This window comes from Anabas testudineus, chromosome 24 (genome assembly GCF_900324465.2).
Source record: "Anabas testudineus chromosome 24, fAnaTes1.2, whole genome shotgun sequence".
Taxonomy (NCBI): domain Eukaryota; kingdom Metazoa; phylum Chordata; class Actinopteri; order Anabantiformes; family Anabantidae; genus Anabas; species Anabas testudineus.
The window spans coordinates 17,275,283-17,302,485 of NC_046632.1; the positions used below are offsets into that span (position 1 = coordinate 17,275,283).

The 27,203-nt window shown below is 38.8% G+C and overlaps 4 protein-coding genes across 12 annotated transcripts; 3 read left to right on the plus strand and 1 right to left on the minus strand.

Moving 5' to 3' along the window:
- Positions 1 to 524: 524 nt before the first annotated feature.
- Positions 525 to 12,440, minus strand: LOC113149108. 6 transcript variants are annotated; one of them, XM_026340965.2, is made up of 10 exons: positions 12,355 to 12,440; positions 9,697 to 9,752; positions 9,112 to 9,195; positions 8,989 to 9,017; positions 8,566 to 8,622; positions 8,117 to 8,173; positions 6,425 to 7,891; positions 1,572 to 2,284; positions 1,245 to 1,397; positions 525 to 1,160 (listed from the first exon to the last, which is right to left on the minus strand). In XM_026340965.2, the coding sequence occupies exons 2-7, from the start codon at positions 9,719 to 9,721 to the stop codon at positions 7,760 to 7,762; spliced, it is 384 nt and encodes a 127-aa protein (XP_026196750.1). In that variant the 5' UTR covers positions 9,722 to 9,752; positions 12,355 to 12,440; the 3' UTR covers positions 525 to 1,160; positions 1,245 to 1,397; positions 1,572 to 2,284; positions 6,425 to 7,759. The 6 variants fall into 6 exon arrangements, with proteins under 6 accessions (XP_026196750.1, XP_026196746.1, XP_026196747.1 ...); XM_026340961.2 differs by lacking the exons at positions 8,117 to 8,173; positions 8,566 to 8,622; positions 8,989 to 9,017; positions 9,112 to 9,195; positions 9,697 to 9,752 and having other exon boundaries at positions 1,572 to 1,841; positions 1,973 to 2,284; positions 6,425 to 7,115; positions 12,355 to 12,421; XM_026340962.2 differs by lacking the exons at positions 8,117 to 8,173; positions 8,566 to 8,622; positions 8,989 to 9,017; ... (1 more) ...; positions 9,697 to 9,752; positions 12,355 to 12,440 and having other exon boundaries at positions 1,572 to 1,841; positions 1,973 to 2,284; positions 6,425 to 6,636; positions 6,960 to 7,733.
- Positions 12,441 to 13,382: 942 nt separating this feature from the next.
- Positions 13,383 to 17,243, plus strand: LOC113149103 (cytochrome P450 2K1-like). Its single transcript, XM_026340950.1, has 9 exons — positions 13,383 to 13,634; positions 13,813 to 13,975; positions 14,080 to 14,229; positions 14,305 to 14,465; positions 14,560 to 14,739; positions 15,104 to 15,245; positions 15,336 to 15,520; positions 16,180 to 16,321; positions 16,405 to 17,243. The coding sequence occupies exons 1-9, from the start codon at positions 13,428 to 13,430 to the stop codon at positions 16,590 to 16,592; spliced, it is 1,518 nt and encodes a 505-aa protein (XP_026196735.1). The 5' UTR covers positions 13,383 to 13,427; the 3' UTR covers positions 16,593 to 17,243.
- A 1,299-nt stretch (positions 17,244 to 18,542) lies between these two features.
- On the plus strand, positions 18,543 to 21,121 carry LOC113149104 (cytochrome P450 2K4-like). 4 transcript variants are annotated; one of them, XM_026340951.1, is made up of 9 exons: positions 18,543 to 18,781; positions 18,889 to 19,051; positions 19,174 to 19,323; positions 19,409 to 19,569; positions 19,660 to 19,866; positions 20,071 to 20,209; positions 20,293 to 20,477; positions 20,565 to 20,706; positions 20,934 to 21,121. In XM_026340951.1, the coding sequence occupies exons 1-9, from the start codon at positions 18,575 to 18,577 to the stop codon at positions 21,119 to 21,121; spliced, it is 1,542 nt and encodes a 513-aa protein (XP_026196736.1). In that variant the 5' UTR covers positions 18,543 to 18,574. The 4 variants fall into 4 exon arrangements, with proteins under 4 accessions (XP_026196736.1, XP_026196738.1, XP_026196739.1 ...); XM_026340953.1 differs by having other exon boundaries at positions 19,660 to 19,860; positions 20,068 to 20,209; XM_026340954.1 differs by having other exon boundaries at positions 19,660 to 19,839; positions 20,068 to 20,209.
- Positions 21,122 to 23,246: 2,125 nt separating this feature from the next.
- On the plus strand, positions 23,247 to 26,388 carry LOC113149649 (cytochrome P450 2K1-like). Its single transcript, XM_033325873.1, has 9 exons — positions 23,247 to 23,523; positions 23,618 to 23,780; positions 23,870 to 24,019; positions 24,102 to 24,262; positions 24,381 to 24,560; positions 24,909 to 25,050; positions 25,138 to 25,322; positions 25,683 to 25,824; positions 25,909 to 26,388. Exons 1-9 carry the CDS (start codon positions 23,320 to 23,322, stop codon positions 26,094 to 26,096), a joined length of 1,515 nt encoding a protein of 504 aa, XP_033181764.1. The 5' UTR covers positions 23,247 to 23,319; the 3' UTR covers positions 26,097 to 26,388.
- The last annotated feature ends 815 nt before the right edge of the window (positions 26,389 to 27,203 follow it).

A 27,203-nucleotide genomic window follows, 5' to 3' on the forward strand; every position in this document is an offset into this window, starting at 1 on the left:
TCAGGAAGTTTTTCATGCTACAGTATAGTCACACTACACTGAAGATGGTCGACTGAAGGACAAAAGCAACACGAATCATTTCTGTAAGTGTCCAGTAATGATACCTGGTTATGTTGAAGTGACTCTGAGCATCTCTAGCAGCTGTGAGGAATAAAAGAGGAAGCAGAGCTACAGTCTGCAGAGAAGGGAGACTGGGGTAGATGGATGTTAACAGTAACAGGGTTTGAGTGCAGTTATGAGCACGTTGATCTGTACTTCGACAGATTGTAGATTCCAGTGTGAAACAGAATAGTTCAAACCATCAGAGGATAAGTTTAGTAGAACTGGAGAAAAAAGAAACATGAGAGAAAAACCTGTTGGTGCTTTGTGGGACCGGTGGTTTATAACTGTTGCTGTGTGTGTGTTGAGTTTGTGGTACGAGTCTGAGTAAATAAGAAGAGAGGACGGAGACGTCAGAACACAAGTAAATGACTTTTTACTAAAGGAATAAGGTCTTTAATAAATAAAAAAAGATTACTAATAACTTACTTATTATTACATCTTTATTTACAGAGTATCCTAAAAATCCACACACAGAGAATTGATACCAACAAACACATGTAAACAACTGTGATCATCAGTCCTGGTGGGATGTCTACCACCTTTCCTCTTCTACTTTACTTTACAGTAACCCATGATAAGCACTGGGGCAGCCACAGGTCAACAGACTGTATTTTACAATATGACACCACTATCCTCCGACACGTAACACGGTCTGAGGTTAGTTCACATCCTCTATGGAGCAAGACTGTCCTCCAAACTGACACTGAACACAGTTACAATGGAACCAGAAGCATCTGAAGGCATCATCAGTTACTGTGTGATGGACAGACTGAGTTTAAAACCTGCACAAACACAGAGGTTCAGTCTGATTTACAGTAACATGAACAAGTTTCTATCAACATTACACTTCCTGATTATAGTTTTCATTGTCCACTCAGTGACCTCAGGTTGTCTGGAAGGTCGACCACAGATTAACATTTAAACTCTAATGTTGGACTTTGTCTGAATATTTCTACCTCGACCTCTGATGAGAAGAACAGTGATCACAGTCATCAGGAGGAGTTCAATCACCTTCATCACCCACATGATGTAGTTCACAGCGTAACAATCAGCACAGGCTGTGGAACAGAAATGAAACTGTCAGTAAAGAGATGATTAGAAGATGTAAACTGACTAAAGTAGTTTTTTATACACTGTTGTACCTGGTTTTGTTGCTGTAGATGTCGTTGCTGGTTTTGTTGCTGGTTTTGTTGCTGTATATTTCGTTGCTGGTTTTGTTGCTGGTTTTGTTGCTGTATATTTCGTTGCTGGTTTTGTTGCTGTAGATGTGGTTGTTGCCTCTTTTGCCCCCTCACCTGGACACATGAACAACAACAAGCTGTACACTCAGAAAATACATCCTGTCGATCATCTGTGGTTCACTAACTAAATCATATCATGTTCAAACACCAGTCTCATAAAATAAAGAGAGGTTTTGTTCTTTTTCATATCAGGATGAAGTGATTTTAAGAAGTTTATCATGTTCTCACCTTGTTTCTCACTTGATGATTGATGGGTGAAGGTGAACATCTGCACATTTCTACTGTAAATATCAAACACTTCACACTTGAATTCATCAAACTTTGACTTTTCAGTGAGAGAAGTCAGAAAAGTCACATTGGCTGAGCAGTCAGACTCTGATGTTGTCATGTCTTTGGGACCTTTTTCTCTAAACAGCCACTTCACTGTGTGTCTGCAGACAGGACGTGTTGTCACAGAGCAGCTTAATGTCACCTTGTCATCGTGCTCTCGTTCATTCACTGGTGAAGATAAAGATAATGTGACAAAGACAAGAGGAAACTTCAACAGACTGAATATGATCTTTGTAATATTTAATTCTATTGTTCTAAAAGACAGTTTGAGGTGAAAACATGATGATGTAAATACTCACAGGTAACAACAGACAAATAAACCGGTTGTTGTATTTCTGAGCTCGTCTGAAGACAGATGTACTGACCAGCATCTTCAGCTGTGACCTTCTTTATGACCAGAGAACAATATGCTGCTAAACTCAGTCTGTCTGATTTCACTTTGGCCTTTTCTGTTATCTTCCCATATAAAAACAACTCTTCTGTTACTGAACCAATGAGACCCCACGTAGTACCACCACATTCATCCTGATCACTTCCCACATAGTTACAATACAAAGTGACGTCTTTTCCATCTCTGACAGTGAAGGAGTTATATTGTCCAGTTACAGCTGCTGAGAAAGATGATCATTAAAATTAATTCATGAATTCACACAGTAACATTTGATATTAACTACGGAAATTTTCTTTCACCTACTTGACTAAATTCACATGCACATAAGTAAACCTGTTACTAAATAAAACACATGCAGCAGATGAGTAATCTGAACTACGGAAGAAAAATTCACACATTCGAGCCTCCTGACTTCCTGCTCTTAGTTCTGTGAGGTTGTCAGAGAACAGTGAGAGAAACAGGTGGACGAAGACACAAGTTTCTTTTTACAACAGATAGTTTGTCTGAATAAAAAGAGGTGGAAAGAAAGTACTATCACTGATAGTGGCCTTGGTATTAGTGGTATTTCCATTTCTATCCAGTTTTCTAACAGACATTATTCAAAACTACGTCATGAGGAGCAAACACACTGTTGAAATAAGCATTCATGGTGTCACACACCTTTAACTTCTACGTCATATCATGTCGTGTAGAAAAGTAGTTCCTAAGACTTTAGTGAGCGTCAGAAAGTGTTCAGCAGTAGTTAAACAGGTGAAAAGTGTGGAATGAGACACAAAATGGAAAAACCACAGAACAATAGAGAAAACATCAGCTCATTAACAAAAAACATTCTGACAAGCAAACATACAAATAAACAACAACAATATATACAAGACGTAGTTCATCTGAGAAAGATCACATCGGTTTCTGCTAATTCTAGATGTTACATCCTCACCTGTGCACTTGAGCAGCAGAATAAGATATAAAAACATTTTAATCCCTCTGAATTCAGCCATCACGTCTCTGTCTCTCTGCTATCAGTGTCTGATCTGGTGATTTTAACACAGATGCAGCATCTATGATGGTAAAAATAGAATCACTTCCTCAAAGCCTGTTTTTATTGTCTTATGTAGGTGGAGCTTATCAACTTATCATGTCTGGAGGTCTCAGCGTCTGACAATCAGCAGAAGGAAACACCAGCAGCACTAGTGGTTAACACACTGTTGGGTGAAGGGCTGTCTTCAAGTGTCTGGAGGTGGAGCACTAAGGCTCAACACCACCAGTGTAGCACAAACGTATTAGCACGTTTCTAGTAGCTCTATAGATAGATGCTATTGTTTGTACACAAGCTCACCACTGAGATCAAAATGCCCAAACTGTCATAAATTTACAGTCATTAGTCATTTAACAGACGCATTTATCCAAAGTGACTTACAAGTGAGGAACAAGGCATGCAAAGAGCGGTGTGACATGAGACCTTTTTGGTTGATTGAAAATTAGGCGTGCTGCTGCATTTTGGATCATATGTAGGGGTTTGGTCGTGGATGCCGGTAACCCCATCAGCAGTGCATTGTAGTAATCGAGACGAGATATGATCAATGTCTGTACAATGAGTTGGGTCGTGTACTCCAACAGGTAGGGTCTTATCTTTCTGATGTCGTGGAGGGCATATCTACACGACCTAGAGACTGTTGCGATGTGTTCTGTGAAGGTCAGTTGGTCATCAATGAAGACCCCCAGGTTTCTGGCTGTGGGGACAATCACCGCAGATCCAACGTTAATGCTGATGTTGTGTTGAGTTGAAGGTCTGTCAGGGAAGAAGGAGAACTTCAGTCTTGGGAATTTTAGGTTCAAGGTGTCTATCTCTCATCCAGGCAGAGATGTCAGAGAGACAGGCAGAGATACGAGACGAGACAGTTGAGTCATCCGGCGGAAAGAACAGGAAGAGCTGTGTGTCATCTGCATAGCAGTGATGGGAAAAGCCATGTGAATGGATGATAGAGTCTACAGAGAAAGTATAGATGGAAAAAAGGAGAGGACCAGGGACTGAGCCCTGCGGTACACCGGTGGAAAGGTTATGAGAGTCAGAATCACGCACCTGCAAAGGATGCTTTGAATGTTCGTCCAGATAAGAAAGACTAAAGCCAGGCTAGAGGGGATCCAGAGATGCCCAAGTCCGAGTCGTAAGAATCTGATGGTTCACAGTGTCAAAGGCTGTAGATAGGTCTAGCAGCTTTAGCCACCCGTAGGGATTCCACAACAGTCAGAAGTGCCGTCTCTGTGGAGTGACCACTCTTGAAGCCCGACTGATTGAAATCGAGGAGATTGTTCCGGGAAAGAAAGTCAGAGAGTTGGTTGAAGGCTGCATGTTCTAGGGTCTGTGCCAGAAATGGAAGAAGAGAGATGGGTCTGTTGTTCCCCACAGGGGAGGGACCCAGAGAAGGCTTCTTCAACAGTGGAATAATCGGTGCTGCTTGAACGGGATGTGAAAAGTGAAAAGTGTTGATGATCTGTGTAATGGCTGGTATTAGTGTTGGTGCAATAGCTTGAAGAAGAGTGGAGGGGATCGGATCCAGAGAGCAGGTGGTCGGGCGATTTGAGAGGAGGAGGGTGGATATATCGTCCTATGACAGGGTCAAAAACATGAAGTGAGATTGAGTGACTTGGATTTGCGCCACTTAATCTCAGCACTCCTGAGCACCATGCGTTGTTCACGGATCTGGTCAGTGAGCCACGAGTTGGAAGCTGAAGGACGAGCAGGATTAAAGATATCGGGCAGAGATCATCCAGACAGGGCGAAAGCATATTGCAGAGGCTGTCCATGCCTGAGATCGTACGCTGTTCAGGCAGCCTTACCGAAATCAGAGAAGAAAACCGCTCTGTGTTGAGAGATCTATACCATATATGTGCCTGTGACCTCATCATGAAGTGATAACGTTTAATATTGATGTCTCAAAAAGAGGATATGAGTTTTAAAACAGGCGGACTGTAAAAGTAAACTGGAGAAATTAAGTAAAAACCATGTTTTTGACCTTGCTTGGGAACAAACATAAAATGTTTTGCTTTTTGTTTGCAGATTATATTATGATATATTCTAAAGCTTAAATATAAACACATATTTCTAAATATAACACGTCTCACATATACATTTATTTAATGAGTGAAAGATAAAGTCTGACAAGAACACGTCTTACTTTCATGTGTTAATAGAAACTACTTGCAGGGTAGTAATAGACTATTAATAGAACTTTAAAAGGACAAATAGAACTAAAATCATGAAAATCATCTGCCAATACTTGCACATACCTCACTTTACTTCACTTCATTATCACTTCCAATCACTATTTACATACAGAATGCTGTAAAAACATTAAGGCCACCTCTTATTATAATGAACTCCAGTATAACTCCATCACCCACTGGGACCTCAAGGAATTGTAAAAGAGCTGCTGTATTAGATTGGATTAGACTGTAGAGGTGTACTTAATAAAGTGGTCAGGGAGTGAATGTCATGCAGATCTATGAGCTCTGGAATCTGGTTCAATCAATGACATTTCAGAGATTAGAGAATTGAAATGGAAGAACAAATATGCTGCCATGTGAACATCACTGAGGTGCAGCCTGGACCATCATGTTTCTTCCTTATTGGTTGAGTGTAGCATAGCAAACTTCATCACCTTGAACCTGGGAATTAAAAGGAGACAACAAACAGACACGCACGGAATCACAACACAACACATGGATCATAATACAGTAGCACAGTAAACATCTGCCAACAGACATTGGAACAGATGCTGCACTAATGTACTGTAGATCATCTGTTGATTATTGTAGTGTTGTGTAATTAATGTGTTCTGTTCTGATCCTTAAAGATAAACCTCCTCTCTCCCTCACTTTGCTGCTGAGAGGAACTGATGTGAGTGATCATTTTTGACTCCTGCACTGACTCCACCTGCTCATAAAGGTTCCCGCCCCAGTATTAAACATGGTTCCACATTGCATCTAGCTGCACCCTGTACGGCAGAGGAATCGGACACACCCAAAACACCTTCGCCCAGAGACTTCTGATCTGCATTTTGACTGCACCTGGGATCAAAATAAAGCCCAGACATTGTCTGTCAAATGTATTGCTAAGTTGAAAGCGTGTAGTAAAGACAAATAGAAAATTAGTTTAGCAGGCACAGATGATGGATAATTAATTAAATACCACAAACAGGTTCTATAAAAATGTTACAATTAGTTTTTTTATTTATACAATAGATAAGGCGTATCTGAGAAATGTTCATTTTCAGGGACGACAACATAAACAGGTCATTAATATAATAACACACAGTTCATATTTTACTTTTGTTTGTGTAAATTAAAGATGTTATATCCTTACCTGTAAACTGAAGCTGCAGCATTAGACATAAAAACGTTTTAGTCCATCTGAATTCAGCCTTCATGTTCCTCAGTCTCTGTACTGATGATTATAGCCTATATATGTGTGATGAAGACGGCATCACTTCCTCAATAGATGCATTTTATCTTATGTAGGTGGAGCTTTTCAACTTCTCATCTGTCAACTGCTAAACCATCACAAGGTACGATCTGCTAAAATAACAAATTCACAATTACAGCAGTCTGACAAATATTGTTTAGAAACATGAGGCTGCTGGGTGAAATATACTGTTATATACTGCTGTTCCAACCTCACAATATTCAAATGTAATTCTGAGGATCTCAGCTCATCTAATTTTGAATCTAATTATTTTTTACATTAGATTGATCATGTAACTATGTTTATGACATGGCATGACATTTTAAAATTAAAATAAAATAGTTGTAACATTGATAGACATGTACTCAACCATGCAACATGAAATGCTGCACAGAAGCACTTTGTCTAGTGGTGGGGAAGTTTTCATGCTACATACATGCACATTGAACAGCAGACCATCCTCCAAGAACAATATCAGCATGAACCATTTCTGCAAATGCTATAGGTTTATGTTCAAGTGGTAAGCATCTCCTGCAGCTGTAGGAAGTTTGACTATTGTCAGTCATGAACACAGAGGAAGTAGAGCTAGAGTCTGCAGAAGAAGGAGACTGCATGTCAAAACAGACAGTGTTTAGAATACAAATGACAGAAGAGGCTGGTGGGACCCGTGCTTATTTGTTTTTCATGTGTGTGTTGCGTTTGTGGTCTGAGTGAATGAACAGGATGATGAGGGAACTGAAGCATCAGTGTCAGATGTAAAGATTTTAATCCATTTAACTGAGAATTAGGAGATAGATTTTACTTTAACTGCTGCAGCCTTTGAGTTTTTGGAGACTGCGACCTGGGTAGCACCATTTGCTGCATCGATACATAAACCACATACTATAGGTCATCAGTTTGTTGTATGGAAAAGTGTTGGCATTGATGATATCAGCCTGGATTTTACTTTGTACTGAATAGTAGAAGTTGGCACATTTGGTGTCGCACATTGTTACTGAATAGGTGGTGGTATTGAGTTGATGATGCCAATTGAATTAAGGCTAGACCAGACTTCCTCTCTATAGATATTTTATTTATATAGCTTTTTTGGAATACACATTACAGCAGCAAAAAAGGCACTCAAAAATCTGATTTCTCTTGAACTGTACACATACAAGCTTATGGTTAAAAAATAAAAAAAAAATTAAAAAAAATAACCCACTAACAATTCCGTACTGTGCTCTGTCATTTGTAGAGTTAGTTGACGGTTGCGTAGAGGTCGCTGGGATCAGTGGAGGATCCAGCAGAAAAGGAGGAAGTTTTCACAGTGCTGTAGGTCACTGCATCACCCTCATCAACAACACCACCATCCTCATCTTCATTTTTATTCTGGACCAGTGAGACAAAAGTACCAGAACAACAGGGGCTTTAACAAACAGGTCAACATGACAGGTGACTTTGTTTAGCTTGTGTGTATGTGACATGTTCTAAAGATGTTAAGTTGCAGCAACCACTGATGAAACATCAGTGTTCAGTCACAAGTATCCACAGAAAACATGACAGTTCAACTTGTGTTTGTTCTGGGACAGTGTGTTGACTGATGACTTGGTTTACCTGGGCTTTACCATTGATGAAGCTGATGGAGGCGTAGGAAACGATGTCAGGATTAGTCTGCACAGTGGAGACAGAGGTGGAATGTAAGCTTAAGACAACTGCTCAAGTTCTACACTCGTGTACTTTGAGGTTCTTGTATTTTACACTGAAACTTCCATCTTCTTTGTACTTGATCACCAGTACACTCTAAAACATATTGCGTGTTTTACTTCTCTGCATTGTGTTATAACTGTAGATACTGTTTTATTGGCACATTTTATTTTACCATTTTATTGTGAGAAAGTGTTTTTACTGTTAATTCTCACATCTTGCTCATCAGTTTAAGAAGTTATCCTGCTGTGCACACAGATTTAACCAGTTTATACAACTATTAATAAGAATATGAAACCAGACAGAAGAAGCACTAATTAACAACATAAATGAATTAAATGTGTCCTGTATGAACTCACCATGTCTTCAGTGGGTTCTGGACCAGGCTGAGTTTCTGCAGAGTTTAAGTTCAACCCCTAAAAACAAAGTTGAGTAGCACAGTCAGACTTGAACTCATAAATATGAATAGTGTTTATACCAATTTTGCTAATTAAAAGTATTTATCTTAAGAATAAAAGAGCTCAGAGGTCACAGCCATCTGACAAAGATCCTGTAGAGATGAGTTTTTAAAGATGCAGCAGAGGAGAAACATGCTTCAACTTCATACAGAGTGCAGTTTGTGAATACACCATGTCTTGATTGGTTTCTGAACCAGACTGAGCTGTTGCGGGATTAAAGTTCAGAAAACAATTCTCCATTTAAAGCAACAGATACTAAGATTACCATTTGAACACCCCACTAGAAACACTGGTTTCCTATAATAATTGTTCTATTAAACTCACATTGTTGTCTTCCGTCTTCATTTTCTTTCCTGAAAAAAACAAAAGAGAAAAGTTGTACACTGTACAAATCCAGATTTATCAGAAGTTCTTGATCATTGAAGTTTGATCTCTGAATGTTCTCACCTTTAACTTTCTTCCATATGATCAACAGCACTATAATTATGAGCACGACTGCAGCCACAGGCACAGTAACGTACCACCATTTTACTAGAAAGAGATTAAACACATTTGTCTTTGGATAAAAACATGTAAAGAAAAAACAGCGATGTTCAGCCAGAGAACCAACTAAACTTGAGTTTGTGTTTGTTGAGGGTGAACTTTGAAATCTGCTTTGGATCATAGATCTGTCAAACAGCCATTCTCTGCAGAACATGTACATTTCCACATATTTAGTACAGTCCATCCATGTAATATGTCCTGTGTCACAAATGCATTTGCATCCGTGTTTGCCAGATAGTCTAAACTCAGTTGGCGAAATTATGTGATTATAGACAATATATCATGATGGTCACATTGTAAAACAATACGATGGTTAAAATCCTTCCTGACCAAATATTTGATAAACCGTTTGCTCTTGTCTCCTCACTTGACTCTTCTTTCATTAATAAACTTAACACCATTAATTCAAAGTATATGTTAGCAGGGTTTTTTTGCAGTGTGGTTGCAGCAGAACAGAACTTTTAGGGTTGATAGAAGAGAGAAACTCACGTTGAATACCCATGGAGTCAGCCATTGTAGTTGTTCATTTATCGATTTGTTCTTGTCTAGAAGATAAAGGACACACACACTAAAAAAAGTAAAATAAACTCCATCATTCTTATCAATAATAATGTCAGTGTGTTGTTCATACAAAACAGTTGAGCTGAAACTATTATAAACATAAAAACTCACTAATTACAGACAAATGAATCTGAAAAACTTTCAGCTTATTTGATGAACATTTTCCGGTGAAATAACCAACAACCTCACCAGTGACCTGCTTTATAACCAGAGAACTGTTGTCTGTATTTTCAGCACTCTGCCTGAGACTAAGCAGTTCTACTGCAGAGTTTCTTAAGTCACTGAAAATCCAACCAGTACTGTTAGAATTATCCTGGTACAGTTAATAAATGCAAGTAATCTTATTTCCACAATTTACAACAAAGATGTGATGTTGTCCAGGTACTGCTATTAACAAACAAATAGATCTAGACATGATCAATTAACATGTTTCTTCTTCTACTAAAAGTGTTGTATGTATGCTTACCTGTAAATAAGAGCAGTTGAGAAATAAAGATGTTTAATCCATCCGAATTCAACCATCAAGTTTCCTTCACTTGTTTTGTTCTCATGGTCTCTAAAACCAAATCACTGTGCTTCATACAGGGAACTTTTGACTTCCTGTCATTATTCGAGTGCCTTCCTCGTTGGTACTTCAGTCTATTGTCTCTCTCTCTTCCCTGTTACTGACTTCATGTACTGTAGGTGGGGCAAGATGCACTGAGAATTCACGTTTTAAAAGATCTATAAAAAACATCTTCAGTTCATATTGAACTGTGTGTGTCAAGTTTTCCAACTGAAACACCAACACTAAATATGAGGGTCATTAAATGTCATCACCTGTGCTTTTCGGTGTTGGGCTCAGACACACCCTGGTTAAAATAAAATGAAAATAAAACAAAACATGCAACATGTTGTCCTTCATTTATTAAAAAGTGATAGGTAGAGCTGGTAGTAGTTTACTATCAGCTGATAGTTACTTAAAGAAGATAAAATCTGTTGCACAGCTAATACCTTTGTAAATTTGTTGCCTTACGGTCCCTGTTAAACTAAAAACCGTGAACAAACAAGATGCAAGACATAAAATAACTACAAGGAGAAGTAGATCAATAGCAAATGGTTTAGATATGACCTTGACATTTTACAGTGCAGATACAAATCTAACAAATCAAGTGTTAATATGGGGTCATATGTCAAATATAACTCATGGTCGCCCACCCCGAGCCTGGTCCTGCTCGAGGTTTCTTCTGTTAAAGGGAGTTTATCCCCCTCTATTATTTTTTCTTTAGGATTCTCGACATTCTGTAAGGTCTTAAAGATGCTGTAAAGTCATTATGTGTAAGACAAACACAAACTAGTGTAATCAAAATGTTTCCTTACTTTCTCCATTAGGATTTAATTAGCAGCGATTAACAGATTGAAAGTTAAAGGAGACATTTTTAACTTGGTTTTGTGGAATTTGAAGTGTGTGAAGTGAACAGGAGTTAAAGGTTGTGGTCCACTGGTATTTTCCTTCAACACACCTGAAACATGTTCAGCTGTGCTGAGACCTTGTTTGTTATCTTTAATTAATGAGTATAAAAGATGATTGTTCAGTAGGTTAAAGGTATCTAGATCAAAGTGAAGCAGTTAACATTAAACTCTTATCTTGACATTTTACCTTTCCCACATTTGAAGATCTTAATAAAATAAAATGTAGGCTATAAACCTAATTCAATAAATGTGATCATTTATCAGGGGAAGGGCAGCCTGCATTTCACATGCATCTATAGAGCTTTTATGCAAAGGTTTTTTTTGTTTGTTTGTTTGTTTTTTGGACAGATGTTAATATGGCTTCTCCAACATATGGAAGATAAACAATATTTTAATATTGTTATTATAATTCATATAATTCTATTTATATAATTAATATTTTACAACACTCTCAGGAACATTCACTGGGTAACTGTACTCGAGGGAACTGTGATTTGATGGACTGGGAAGCAAATTAGCTGCTGACATATCAGAAGCATGTGTGAAGAGTCATTTGTATGTGTGAAGTCTTTTCCTCCTTACATCACCTTCCTCCTTTCAAAAGGCCTCAGTGGAGCAGCTTTTAATTTTTTTTTACTCTACTCAAACACTTTTAGTTATGTTTGAGGTAATCGGACACAAATGTTCCAAGGAGTCTCAGTATTCTCTGTCCCAACGACTCACATCATGTCATTATAGATCTGCAGCGGCCACATTACAGTCAACACTCATGTCTCAATCTCTTCCAACTTTACCTGCACCAACACTCTACTTAACCCTCCGTTAGCATTCACCAAACATTTATAATGTTGTTCGCAACCGGCTACGCCACTTGTAGACAACATAATGCTTCCACCTTCTTCTATTTTTTAACCTACTCAACTAACCAGTATCCACTTAGATTTGATAATTACTCAAACAAAGCAGTTAAACCTTTTAAAGATCCAGGTAAATATCATGCTAGCTACCAAATGCTACCAGCTACCAGTTAACATTTTGTAAGCAAGCAACATCCTGCATGAACTCATCTCATCCTAACAGTCATAGTTCATACACAGTTTACAACATGGTCAACTGTACCACGTCTGCACTTACCTGTCTTTGCCACTCACACACCTTTCTCCTTCTCCACAGACATTTTCTTGATTTAGCTGAACTGTCAGCCATGTTTCCACTTCCTGCTTTAGGCTCCACCCCTTTTATACCTAACTCACCTGAGAAACAAACTCCTCAGTGAGCGGACCGCAGCTTTCTAACCACAGCCTGACTGACTCCATACAACGTGGGCTATAAAATAGATTCAGCACATTGGATCATTTAATAGTGTTTACAATATCAGGGTAACAGGTACATTTGAGATTTCATGTGCACTTACAGCTCTCATTGTTTGCAAATGTTTGAGCAACCCTTTTATAATTATATTGGTGATTTATTTTTAATAAAGAGAACACAACCTTTGTAGGATTTAGAACAATATTTGCAACGAAAATGTAAAATACTTTATATTTATCATGTGACACATTGAAGAAAAATGAAAGCACAGCAGTGGTTGCACTATCAACTAAAGTAAACTATTGAGTTTTCAAAGGTTTTTGTTATTTTTTAATATGCCCAGCAGATCTCTCTAAGATTTTTCTTGTTTTTCCACAACTCAAGTTCCACTGTTCCCCTATTATGTATAACAATTAAGCAACATTCACATGATTACTGCCATAGGTGTTAGTAGTAGAAAACACATCTGCCAAGACAGCTACACTGAAACCCAAACAAAGAAACTTAGCCATACAGGCAAAGATCCCTGCTCAACATGACACAGCATGATGGAAATTGATCATGTCGCCACACTTGTTACTGCAACCTCTGAACAGACTGAACTACTTTTACTGTTAAATAACATCAGCATGAAAATCTGACATCAAAGATAACAAAGGTACAAACGTATCTCATTCACCTGAACAATGAAAGCACTCTTGTTTTGAGGAGCTGATAAACACACAGTTTTACTACACTTTGTGTGCACAACCTTTTCCATTCTTTACCCCCCCATGGGCAGATCTGTTCCACTGACTAGCAGCTACAAAAGGCGGTCCTCCTGACCAACACACCCACACAGGACGGGAGTCTTATTCTGTCAGTTCACTGTCAAGGACTCAGTTTGTTCTACAATCATGGGCGTGTTAGATGTTTTTCTGCAGCACTCCAGTTCTACCTCCCTGTTTGGGGCTCTGGTGGTCCTGCTGCTGATCTATATCATCTCTTCTTATATCTTCAGCTCCAAGGGGAATGGAAAAGATCCCCCAGGACCAAAACCACTTCCAGTGCTTGGTAACCTGCTGCAGCTGGACCTAGAGAGACCGTACAACACATTGATGGAGGTGAGTGGCTGGAGGAGTTTTCAGCAGCTGGATGAGTTTGATTTAACTTTTTCAACTTGTCAGATTTCTTGTGTGTTTATATACCCATCAGCGGGTTAGCATGGAAAAAATAATGTGTCCCGGCCATGATCCATAGTTTTATAATTATTATCATATTCTTTTATGTTCCTGTTCTTAGCTTTCCAAAAAATACGGGTCAGTGTTCACTGTCTATTTTGGATCCCAAAAAGTGGTGGTCCTCGCAGGATATAAGACAGTGAAGGAGGCTCTCGTAAACCATGGTGAAGAGTTTGGAGATAGAGATTTATTTCAGATTGTGAAGGACTTCAATCGAGGACATGGTAAAGAAAGGCAAAAACTGAGCTTTTTGCATGTAGATTTTCATTTCCCCGTTTAATACTTTTGCACTTTTGTTCACATGTTTTGTCATATTACTTAATCCCAGGTGTTTTATGGTCCAATGGTGATGCATGGAAAGAGATGAGACGCTTTGCATTGACAAACATGAGAGACTTTGGAATGGGCAAGAAGGCCTGTGAGGACAAGATCGCTGAGGAATGTGACTACCTCATTGAAGTGTTCAAGAAATATAAAGGTAGGTTTGTTATTAAGACCAACTGCATGCTTAGTAACACGTGATATTATTTTTTGTTTCCCTCTTTTGTTGCAGGTGAACCCTTTGATACAACCCAACCAATGAACTACGCAGTCTCTAATATCATCTGCTCAATAGTTTACGGCAGCAGATTTGAATATGATGATCCAAAGTTCACATCACTTGTAGACAGAGTAAACAGAAACATTCAACTTTTAGGCTCCCCAGCCATACAGGTATCTTTCATATTGTTTTTGCATTTTGATTTTAGTGCATGTAAAATATAAACTGTTGTAGGGTCATTTGTTTATTATTTAATTTGTTCAACAGGTATACAACCTGTTCCCCTGGATCGGCAAATGGTTTAGTTACAGGAAAGAATTCGAGACATTGTTTAACGCTAACAAGAACCAGAATTTACAGATGTTCAGTCACTTGAAAGAGTCTCTCAATCCGGACATGTGCAGAGGGATAGTAGACGCCTTTCTGGCCAAGAAGCAAACTCTGGAGGTTGGTGAGCTTTTACTATTTTGCTGACTTCTATTATTTCACTTGAATTTAGGATTAAACACGTGTGTGGGATGAACATGTGGGCATCAACTTTACACTTTTGAGTTCAACATTAGCCACTTTTTGGTTTCTGCATCATTTTATCTGCTTGATGCTTGATTTGTTGCCGTACAAACTCTAAGGCTGTGGGTTGCCGGTTCCTTAACTTTGTGCCTCCTGGTAGTTTGTCGACTTGTTGTGTCTCTGTCTACAGACCTTCTTGGCCAAAATATTTTATAATCTTGAGTCACTGATATTAATTAATATTAATTAGTCTTCAAAAAAGATCTGTTCAATAACTGCACAGATTCATCTTTACCTGCAGGAATCTGGAGTTACCAACAGTCACTTCAACGATGATCATCTCTTTGCAATAGTTCTTGATCTCTTTGCTGCTGGCACTGATACAACAGCAACAACACTGAGATGGGCACTTCTGCTAATGGCCAAATATCCAAAAATACAAGGTAATGAGCTTCAGGCGCCTGTAGTTAGTATAGACATAAGACATAGGCTTTATCTTCACAGAAGTCAGCTTAAACCTTTTTAATCGACAGACCAGGTCCAGGAGGAGATCAGCAGGGTGATAGGAAGTCGTCAGGTGCAGGTCGAGGACAGGAGGAACCTGCCCTTCACTGATGCTGTCATCCATGAGACACAGAGACTGGCCAACATCGTCCCCATGGCACTTCCTCATAAAACGAGCCAAGACGTCACCTTTCAGGGTCACTTCATTAAGAAGGTCAGAATGAATAAAACAATAAATAAAAAGCAGCAACCAAAAGTAATGAAAACAAGATCATTAAAAATAGCTTCGTAATAATAATAAGAACATGTTACAATGACAGAAAAGGTCATGTGAATCGTAACTTCAGTACCTTCACCATCATTTACGTTCGGTGTTTGCATGCTTCATTTTTAAGAACATAAAAGCAGTTAGAATGGTGCTTGGAAAATTGTGAACCCTTACGAATTCTCTCTATTTCTGCGAACTGTAAATGTGATCAGATTGTACAGATAAGACAAACTAAAAACGTTTTTATTACTACTTTAGTATTTATTACTACTCTGGAAAATCCTGTGTGGTAAAAATAATTAAACCCATGATATACAGTAACGGTTCATGAGCCCCCACACATCAGCTCGGAGGATTGAAACCCATTTGTTCTCACAGAACAGCTTCAACTTACAGATGCTCAGTTCAACCAAATGACAAAGCAAACTGAATACTTTTGGTTGTAGAGAATTTCTCTCAACATATAAATTGATCAAGTTTTAGTGTCATTTATTTAATTCAATTTATCTTGAATGTATTTTCTTTTAAGGTGTTTATTTCTATGTAATTTAAACAGAATACTGTTGTTAAGCACTTGTAAAGGTTTTGTTTTGGATCGTCTACAGGGGACCACTGTGTATCCTCTCTTGACGTCTGTCCTGTATGATGAGACTGAGTGGGAGAAGCCACACTCCTTCTATCCTGCTCACTTCCTGGACAAAGATGGAAAGTTTGTTAAGAGAGACGCCTTCATGCCTTTTTCTGCAGGTTTGTGAGCTCTGTCATTGCTTCTTGTTGAAGTTCATTCGTTTGTAGCTGATATTCACTTTTTCCTTTGTTGTCTCTCACAGGTCGCAGGATTTGTGTCGGGGAGGGTTTGGCCAGGATGGAGCTCTTCATCTTCCTCACCACCCTCATGCAGCGCTTTCGTTTCACTCCTCCACCTGGAGTTTCAGAGGAGGAACTGGATCTGACTCCACGTGTGGGCTTCACCCTCAACCCTTCATCCCATAAACTGTGCGCTGTTTCCCATGTGTGAAAATGCTGATTCCCTCAGCTTGACTTTTTAAGAACAGTACATAAAAAAAGGATCCTGTAAAGGAAAATATAACTGCTGCATAGCTACAACAACTCACTTCCTGTTTATCTTTATTGATGTAATTCTAACTTTTGAAGACCAAATGAAGGGGACAATGCACTGCACATGGTAATTTACTAAATTGCTGTATTTTCCTTATAAAATACTTCTTAACTGTTTGACTTCTTCTGCATCCCCAGTACGTTATACCTTAAATACAAGTCATAGCACAGAAGCAAAAACAGCAAAATACTATTATATGTGATGTAATTAGGAAACAGATCTACGAGGTCAAGTCTGAGTTTCCCTAAAACCCCAAAATGAGTTATGTGTGCTGTAGTCATGATGTGCATCAAGTAAAAAAGTGCCATTTTGGAATGATTACATTATTAATTATGACTTATTCTTATTGCAGTATTCATAAAATATGCAGTCTGCAATATTATCTGTCATATGGCCATATTTATAACAACATTTTAATATGATATTCAAGAGTTTACATCATTGGTAGGCTGCACAATTTAATTTCAATAAATGCATAATTTGGTTTTGTAATAAGGTGCATCATTTCTCTACCGTGCCTGAAATATTAATAAGTAAACAATTGCACTATTGCACATACATGAAAATTAAAAATATAAAATAGAACTGAGCTGTGATTGTCTTAATAATTGTGGTGTGAGCACAATAATCAGGGAAAATAAGGAAAAATAAGAAAACAGGGACCTCTGGTGACCGGAGAAGGGAAGAGAAGGACAGAGCTGTGCCAGTCAAAGTTAATCAAAATGAGTAAATCATTTGATTAATACCCCACCCCAGCCCAACACTGGATAGACAGCTGACAATAAATAGACGGCTGAAAACTGAGCTGTGGATAAAACAGTACTGAAAATGAATACAGCTGATGTTTAATTTGTATTGAATATTAAGTTATGCAGGAATATGTTCAGCACCAGAGGTTTAAACAATTTTTTTATTAGTAATCTGCAAATACTGTAAGATGAGCATAAAACGGCTTTTAACAGCACTTTTCAACACATGTAAAACATTTACACATGTTATAATCTGGACAAAAGCATTGATTTTAAATACACTTTTAAAGTTGATGGTGTAAAGTCAGCAGAATAAAGATAATTGTGGGTGAAAGGTGTAGCAGACCAAAGGTAAAGGCTGACACTGTGACAGTCTTTTCTCTGGATGAATCTTGATTTATGTATGTTATGTAAAGTCACATAAGCTAAACTATAAAACTGACTGAACGAGGTTGATCTTTTACCAGTGTTTACGGTTTATACTGTAGGTAAAAGGTACCTGAGACTGTGTGTATAAGGTGTGTGTGTAGTTATACAGTACACGTATGTAGTGCCATACAGTTGTAGTGGAAGACCTACTGATCATTTCATTCAATGATCACCAACTCAGCTGTCACTGCTGTTGTTCCTGTAACCTCTGTCCTTCTGAAAACATGACATTGTGAAGATAACAGAAGTGCAAACTGACCTGAACAAACAAAACAGCTGCCACAGGATTCAGATTCAGATTTAGTATCAATCATATACAAATATATCAAACCCTGCACGTTCCTCATGTGTGGAAATCTGTCCACGGATAGCAGATTATAAGCAGATGATAATTCCCCTCTTTACTAACTGTCACATTCCCAGTGACGTTCATTAATGTGTGATGATGATCAAGTAAAGATAACAAAAGTGCAAACTCATCTCATTCACCTGAACAATGAAAGCACTCTTTAAGGAGCTGATAAAGACACAGTTTTACTACACCCTGTGTGCACAACCTTTTCCATGCTTTGCCCCCCCATGGGCAGATCTGTTCCACTGACTAGCAGCTACAAAAGGCGGTCCTCCTGACCAACACACTCACACAGGACAGGAGTCTTATTCTGTCAGTTCACTGTGAAGGACTCAGTTTGTTCTACAATCATGGGCGTGTTAGATGTTTTTCTGCAGCACTCCAGTTCTGCCTCCCTGTTTGGGGCTCTGGTGGTCCTGCTGCTGGTCTATATCATCTCCTCTTATATCTTCAGCTCCAAGGGGAATGGGAAAGATCCTCCGGGACCAAAACCACTTCCAGTGCTTGGTAACCTGCTGCAGCTGGACCTAGAGAGACCGTACAACACATTGATGGAGGTGAGTGGCTGGAGGAGTTTTCAGCAGCTGGATGTGTCTGATTTAACTTTGTCAACTTGTCGACTTTCTTGCGAGTTGTGTTATTCATGATGTGCTCCTGCTTTCAGCTTTCCAAGAAATATGGATCAGTGTTCACTGTCTATTTGGGATCCAGTAAAGTGGTGGTTCTAACAGGATACAAGACAGTGAAGGAGGCGCTTGTAGATTATGCTGAAGAGTTTGGAGACAGAGACCAAATTCAAATTCTGAATGAAATCAACAAAGGACACGGTAAAGACAAGCAACATCTGAGCTTCACCCAACTAATCATCCTTTTGCTATTTCACACTTTAACCCAGAATAATCAGCCGATCATTAGTTTTATTGATATGAGTTGACTCATTTCTTCTCAGGGGTTGTATGGTCTAATGGAGAGTCCTGGAAAGAGATGAGACGCTTTGCTTTGACAAATCTAAGAGACTTTGGGATGGGTAAGAAGGCCTGTGAGGACAAAATCATTGAGGAATGTGACTACCTCATTGATGTGTTCAAGGCGTTTAAAGGTACGCACTTTAACATTTGACACCTTTCACATTTAATCATCACACCTTGGAATTTAGCTTTTCTTTCTTGTGTTGTTTGTTGCAGGTCAACCATTTGATACCACTCAGCCAATGAACTACGCAGTCTCTAATATCATCTGCTCCATGGTTTATGGAAACAGATTTGAATATGATGATCCAGAGTTCACATCCCTCGTAGACAGAACTAACAAAAACATTAAACTTTTGGGCTCCCGAGCCATAAGGGTATTACTTCAGAATGGATCAGTTCAAAGGAAATGATCATGATCTTTTGCTGTATATTTTAATAATAATAATGACATTTTCTTTTGACAGATATACAACCTGTTCCCATGGATCGGTAAATGGTTTAGTGAGTGGAAGGAGTTCAACATGTTGACTACTGCCAACAGGAACCAGAACTTACGGCTGCTTGGTCGTTTAAAAGAGACTCTCAATCCTCAGATGTGCAGAGGCTTTGTGGACGCCTTTCTGATCCGAAAGCAAACTCTGGAGGTGGGAAGCTTTTCTGCTAACGTTGGTGTTTTCTCTGGATTAAAGCTTTTAAAATGTGTCCTTGCTGCTGCTGGGAGTGTGTTGGGAAGCCAGTGTGGTTCTCATTCATTCACAGCTGTTGTCCTGTCTCCACACTCCCTTGACTAAAACATCAACTAATATTACAAATTAAGGTTTTTTTTCATCTGATTTGTTTGAATATCTGCTCTGATTTATGTTTATCTACAGGAGTCTGGGATTACCAATAATCACTTCCATGATGAAAACATGATGGGGACAGTCTTCAATCTGTTTGCTGCTGGTACTGATACAACAGCGACAACACTGAGATGGGGACTTCTGCTAATGGCTAAAAATCCAAAAATACAAGGTAAAGGTTGCAAAAGACATCTGCAGTTATCATACTAAGAAGTTAAAACAAGTAACAACACATTAAAACCTTTCATCTCCCAGACCAGGTCCAGGAGGAGATCAACAGGGTGATAGGAAGTCGGCAGGTGAAGGTGGAGGACAGGAAGCACCTCCCCTTCACTGACGCTGTCATCCATGAGACACAGAGAGTGGCCACTGTCGCACCAACAGCACTTCCCCACAAAACGAGCCAAGACGTCACCTTCCAGGGCTACTTCATTAAAAAGGTCACATTCATACACTAACTAATTTCTACTTCTAAGACGTTTAGTGTTTTTTTTCTGTCAAAATAATTTTGAACGTATCGTCCACAGGGGACCACAGTGTATCCTCACTTGATGTCTGTCCTGCAAGACGAAAACGAGTGGGAGAAGCCACACTCCTTCTATCCTGCTCACTTTCTGGACAAAGACGGGAAATTTGTCAAGCGAGATGCCTTCATGCCTTTTTCTGCAGGTTCGTGGACTCGGTCATGACTAATAAAGCTGTATGGACGGCTCACGGTCACTAGATGTCACTGTAGGACATGAAGCTGTCAAATCAAAGTGTCAATTAGAAAAAAAGATCCCATGCTTAACAAATTAAAGACCAAATATTGAATCAACAGATTTTGAACTGATCCTTCTTGTTGCTGTTGACGTATTTGCAGATAATCTGAACTTTTTCCTTTGTGGTTCTCACAGGTCGAAGGATTTGTCTTGGAGAGAGTTTGGCCAGGATGGAGCTCTTCATCTTCTTCACCACCCTCCTGCAGCGCTTCCGTTTCACACCTCCTTCTGGAGTTTCAGAGGAGGAACTGGATCTGACTTCACGTGTGGGCTTCACCCTCAGTCCTTCATCTCATAAACTGTGCGCTGTCTCCCGTATGTGAACAGATGAGCTCGAACATTGTTGCTGGCGAAGTACCAATAATAGAGAACAAGTTTTTCATCATGTTTTAACCAGATTATTCAGCTTTAGTAAAAGAACAACGCACTTTTTTTTATCATTGATGTTCTTTGTCTATGAATTACAAAAGGTGCCTTTAAAATTGAATCTAAGTGCTGCATCATAAAACCTAATCAGAGCCACAGGTTACTCATTAATGACGTTTCCATTCATCCAACTAGGAGAGCATTTGCTTTCATGCATAGCTCTTGATTTTTGGAGCCAAGAGTCATGTATTCCTGTCTTTCTATTCCCTCTAATTTATCCTTGTCCAGTTGAAAGAAAACTGTAGAACAGAAACACCGCTGTGTTCATTAATGCAGACAGATGTTTATGAAATGGAATAAAATAAGTGAATAAACACACAACATATTTATACTATTATTGACACCAAAGGGTTCCTTTAGCATCCTGCTAAGTGATGCGTGATGCTGTGTGATGATAACACGTTGCTGAATGAATGACACTGTACAATCTGCAATTGTGTACAGAGAGTAATAAACCTGAGGTCAGTGACATTTAAAGTGATGCTGATAATGAAGAGAGCAAATCTTAATCTCAACAATATTGATGCAGTTTCTATTGACTTAAAATGTTCTATCAAAGTTGGAACTGGACAATTTCTCGATCTGATGGTCTGAAACCATTACGATGGGCTTGTTCTGTGTCTACTTGATGTTTTTAGCTTCCTGTGTCTCCTTTTATTTCTTAATTCACCATCTGAAACCAAAATTCTTGCAAGACATTGGTGTAGTCCATGAAGAGCTTTATTCAAACCAATTCTACAACAATTTAACAAACCATGAATGAAGCTTTGGGACATTTGCAATTACTAGAAAATAAAAAAGAAATAACAGCTTCAAATCACCAAGCTGCAGAAAATGTACTTTACTTTTACCTGACTGGACACACACGTCGATTTCAAAACACATGAAACCTTTCAACTTGTTTTTATAAAGTCAGCACTTTAAAGGAGAGATGAAATGTACAAGAGAACAAAGTTAAATGACTGATATCAAACTGTTAGATTACAATCTTTGTCCCAGCTGAAGATCTCGATTCATGCTTGAAATAAAATACTTTTTTTATACAGTCAGAGTCAGACAAGGTAAGTTAATCATTTACAACGGTTTCCATTTTCTAGGTTAAAGGCGCTGAGGTTGTGTGTGTGTGTCTGCAGATCTTCTTTAATTGGACTATTACAAGCACAGCCTCTCTACATAGAACATAATTCACAGTATGTTCAACCCTTTGGCAGATACCAGAGCTTGCAAACTCTTTTTAGCTAATCGTCTCAGTTCTTCTATTTAGTATCATGCTTCTCTGTAAAAGGCCTCCACTTCACTTTCTAAGACAAAAGACTTGCTGCAGGCTTGTGTGATTGGTATTTTCCACTGACGTTCTGTCGCAGTTCTTCGATTTTATGGCAGAGATAAAGGTGAGGTTTTATTTTATAGACTCTTCCATAAAAATGGTTTGTGCAAGCGCCCATGTTCCTACAGACTTTTTGCAGTCAAATGCAGTTTTTGATTTGCCTTTCTGATCAATTCACTGGCAGAATTTCAAGCAGATCTCATCTTGACATCCACACTTCCCTAAAATGTGATCTGTTAAGTGAGTGTTTGCATTTGAGGAGTCAGAATACAACAAACTAAATCCAATGTGCTCTCATATCCAGCGAACTGAATCAGTTACTACTCTTTGAGCACCAACATTTTTGGTTAGTGTAGCTATTTATATCTTTAAAATATGCTGAATCCAACATTTATTTTTTAGTCCAAACACCAGAATCCACATAAAACAGCATCAGCTAAAACACCTGGGCACTCAACAACCTCTGCAACCTCTGTACAGACTTAATGACTGTCATTGTCTGTCAGGTCAGATTGATTACTCAACATTTACAATGAGAACAGTGGAAACCTATCTCATTAACCTCAATAAGCAAAGCACTCTTGTGAAAAGAGCTGATAAAGACAGTTTAACTACACCCTATGTGCAAACCTGTGGGCAGGTCTGTGCTACCGACTGGCAGCTACAAAAGACAGTCCTCTTCACTAAAACACACACAAAGCTGCAGGCAGCAGGGCACAAGTCTTATTCTGTCAGTTCACACTGAACGACACAGTTTACTTTAAAATCATGGGGATGTTAGATGTTTTTCTCCAGCAGTCCATCTCTGCCTCCCTGCTGGGACCTCTGGTGATCCTGCTGCTGGTCTATATCATCTCCTCCAACTTCCGTTCCCACAAGGGTGGAAAAGATCCTCCAGGACCAAAACCACTTCCAGTGCTTGGTAACCTGCTGCAGCTGGACCTCAAGAGACCATACAACACATTAGTGGAGGTGAAGCAGTTAGTTTCATTAGTTTTCAGCTATTTCAACTTGCCAGGTTGTGCTGTTTAAGATATATGAGTCATTAATATGCACCTGATTTTAGTTTTCCAAGAAATACGGATCAGTGTTCACCATCTACTTGGGATCCAAAAAAGTGGTGGTCCTTGCTGGATACAAGACAGTGAAGGAGGCTCTTGTTGATCACGCTGAAGAGTTCGGAGACAGAGATCAAATAGAAATTGTTAAAGAGTTTAACAAAGGACATGGTAGGCAATGAGAAAACCCATTTTCCAAATAACTGTTGATTTAATAAATCAGCTCACTGACATATTGACATGTTTGTTGAAACACTCAGGGGTCATATGGGCCAATGGGGATTCATGGAAAGAGTTGAGGCGCTTTGCTTTGACAAACCTCAGAGACTTTGGGATGGGTAAGAAGGCCTGTGAGGACAAAATCATTGAGGAATGTCACTATCTCATGGAAGTGTTCAGGACGTTTAAAGGTAAGTATGATGTATGACAACCACCTGTTGAGTACCACTTCACGCCATAAAGAAAAGTCTAATATCGTTTCTTTTGTTGCAGGTGAATCGTTTGATACAACCCAACCAATGAACTACGCAGTCTCTAATATCATCTGCTCAATAGTTTACGGCAGCAGATTTGAATATGATGATCCAGAGTTCACATCACTCGTAGACAGAACTAACAGAAACATTCAACTCTTGGGCTCCCCGTCCATACAGGTATCAGGTCGTGTGATTTTAATGGACATGAAACTAATTATTGCAGGGGGATGGAATAATTATTATCAGTTTTCACTTTCTTTATAAAAGTTCACATGCAAATTATTTTGTTTGACAGGTTTACAACCTGTTCCCATGGATCGGCAAATGGTTCAGTAGCAGGAAGGAAATCGAGACGTTGTTTCAAGCCAACCAGAACCAGAACCTACGGCTCTTCAGTCGTTTGAAAGAGACTCTCAATCCGCAGATGTGCAGAGGCTTTGTGGATGCTTTCCTGGTCCGAAAACAAAATGTGCAGGTTGGGAATCTGTTGTTTTTAGTTATATCTATTACTTTGTTCAAAACATTATGTTGGATTAACATGTGGACAACATTAAAATACAAAGTCCAGGTGCTGCCTATAATTTATGACTTTATGCACCACTAGTGTGTGAACTGCACCTGCACTGTAACAGTAAATTTGACCTTTTCTTCATGCACATTGTTGAGGTCATACACTGATGACTCCCATTCCCTCCACATACAGGTGTTATGACAATGTTTTGTCATATTACTTGTGTCTAATGACTTTTTTGATCTATGTCACTCTAAGCAAAGTCACATATCTGAGTTTTTGATCAGATTTGTTTCAATATCTGCTCTGCAGAAAACTGGGATTACCAATAATCCCTTCCACAATGAAAACATGATGGCGACAGTTCTTAATCTCTTTGCTGCTGGCACTGACACAACAGCGACAACACTGAGATGGGGACTTCTGCTAATGGCTAAATATCCCAAAATACAAGGTACAAGCTTTCATACAGAAAAAAGAAAGAAAGCAGAAGAACCTCAAAGCAACACAAACATCGTTTTAAAAACTGTTTGTGCCCCAGACCAGGTCCAGGAGGAGATCAGCAGGGTGATAGGAAGTCGTCAGGTGCAGGTCGAGGACAGGAAGAACATGCCCTTCACTGATGCTGTCATCCATGAGACACAGAGACTGGCCAACATCGTACCCATGGCGATTCCTCACAGAACGAGCCAAGACGTCACCTTTCAGGGTCACTTCATTAAGAAGGTTGGATGTGCAGTAGTTTTCTAATCTATGGATTTGTATCTAAATACTGTGTAATCAGCTGAGGGCATCTCAAGATGTATTCTGTATTTTTTAACTGTTGAGGTGTCCAGATCATTGTGGTCCTGCACACTACTTAAATATGCATTTCTGTACCTCTGTGTGTTATTTATTGAATAATATTTCTCCATCTTTGTCTAATGGTTTGCTCGTCTCATGTCTCACATCAAACATTTCATGTTTTAATATTCAGATTTCAAAATGTCACTTAATATAGACTATTTAGTATGCAGTCATTTTTCAAGTTCTAGTTCTAATTACATCGTCTAGTTCTATATAGAAAATATACTATCTCGTCCACAGGGGACCACTGTGTATCCTCTCTTGACGTCTGTCCTGTATGATGAGACTGAGTGGGAGAAACCACACTCCTTCTATCCTGCTCACTTCCTGGACAAAGATGGAAAGTTCGTTAAGAGAGACGCCTTCATGCCTTTTTCTGCAGGTTTGTGAACGCTGTCATTACCTCTTGTTAATGTTCACTTGTTTGCAGATGATATGAAACTTCTTCCTTTTCTCCCTTTTGCAGGTCGTAGGATTTGTCTCGGAGAGAGTTTGGCCAGGATGGAGCTCTTCATCTTCCTCACCACCCTCCTGCAGCGATTTCGTTTCACTCCTCCTTCTGGAGTTTCTGAGGAAGAACTGGATCTGACTCCACGTGTTGGTTTTACCCTCAACCCTTCATCTCATAAACTGTGTGCTGTCTCCCGTATGTGAGGAGTAAGGCCAAGTGTTGCGAACAGATGTCCTGTCAGGTTCTTATGATCAGTAACAAGGTGCCATAGGTAAAGTCGTGGTCTATTATTTTATCCATTGTTCTATATCTTAACTTTTGCTTACTCCATTGTGTTTTTTTATATCTGGATTGTGAATAATTACGACATTAAGTAGTTTATACTGTATATATAACCATGAATTGTAGCATGGAAAGAACATGAAGCATTATGAGAAATGTGGTGCAAGACAATGAATATTTGAGATGCTTTTCCACCATAAAAGTAATTTTCTTGATGTGATGTGCATTAAACTCAAAGTCTTTCAACAACAAACATTTATCACCTCTCATCATTTAAATAATCATGAACAAAATATAAAAACAAAAAAAAACATTTTTTTTAATTTTATCTTTTATGTTTAAAAAGCCAGGATTAAAAGTACAGAGCAAAAAAGACGTTCTCATAGGTCAATTTGACTCTTTAGAAACTCAATCAACATAAACTAGATATTTAAATTATGTAATTGGACAATAAATAACAATAATAATAATAATAAGATTATATTTCAGGGATTTCACATACAGTAATTCAAACACATCTTTAAATGCTTTACAACCGGGACTAATCAGTTTTAATGAATATAAAGAATAACAATGACAAACTTTATTGGTCCCCTTGGAGAAACTGTGGTTGCCAGACAGTCCAGGTTTTGGTGTCTTGTCCAAAGACATGTTGACAAGAAGCCAAGAAGAACTGGGAATCAAACCACCAACTCTGGGGTTTGTACATGAGTGCTCTACCACCTGCAATACTGCCTACTTGAACTTAGTCCACATGAAGACTTCCATAAGCTGGTCTATCAGAACGAAAGGGGCCAGAGGAGCTGTTACATAAAGGTATTAAAACATGTAATTGTACTTTTAAAACTTAAATGATCCTGTTTCAGTGGAATCAAAATAAAATCTAAACTCTAAATTAAGCACTAAGCTTCAACTTGAGACAGATACAAACTAATATTAACATTAAACGTACAATGCGTCTTGCAATGCAAAGACATTAAATATTTACTGTGGTTAAACTTTACTGTTTTTGACCCCTCCCCTTGTTC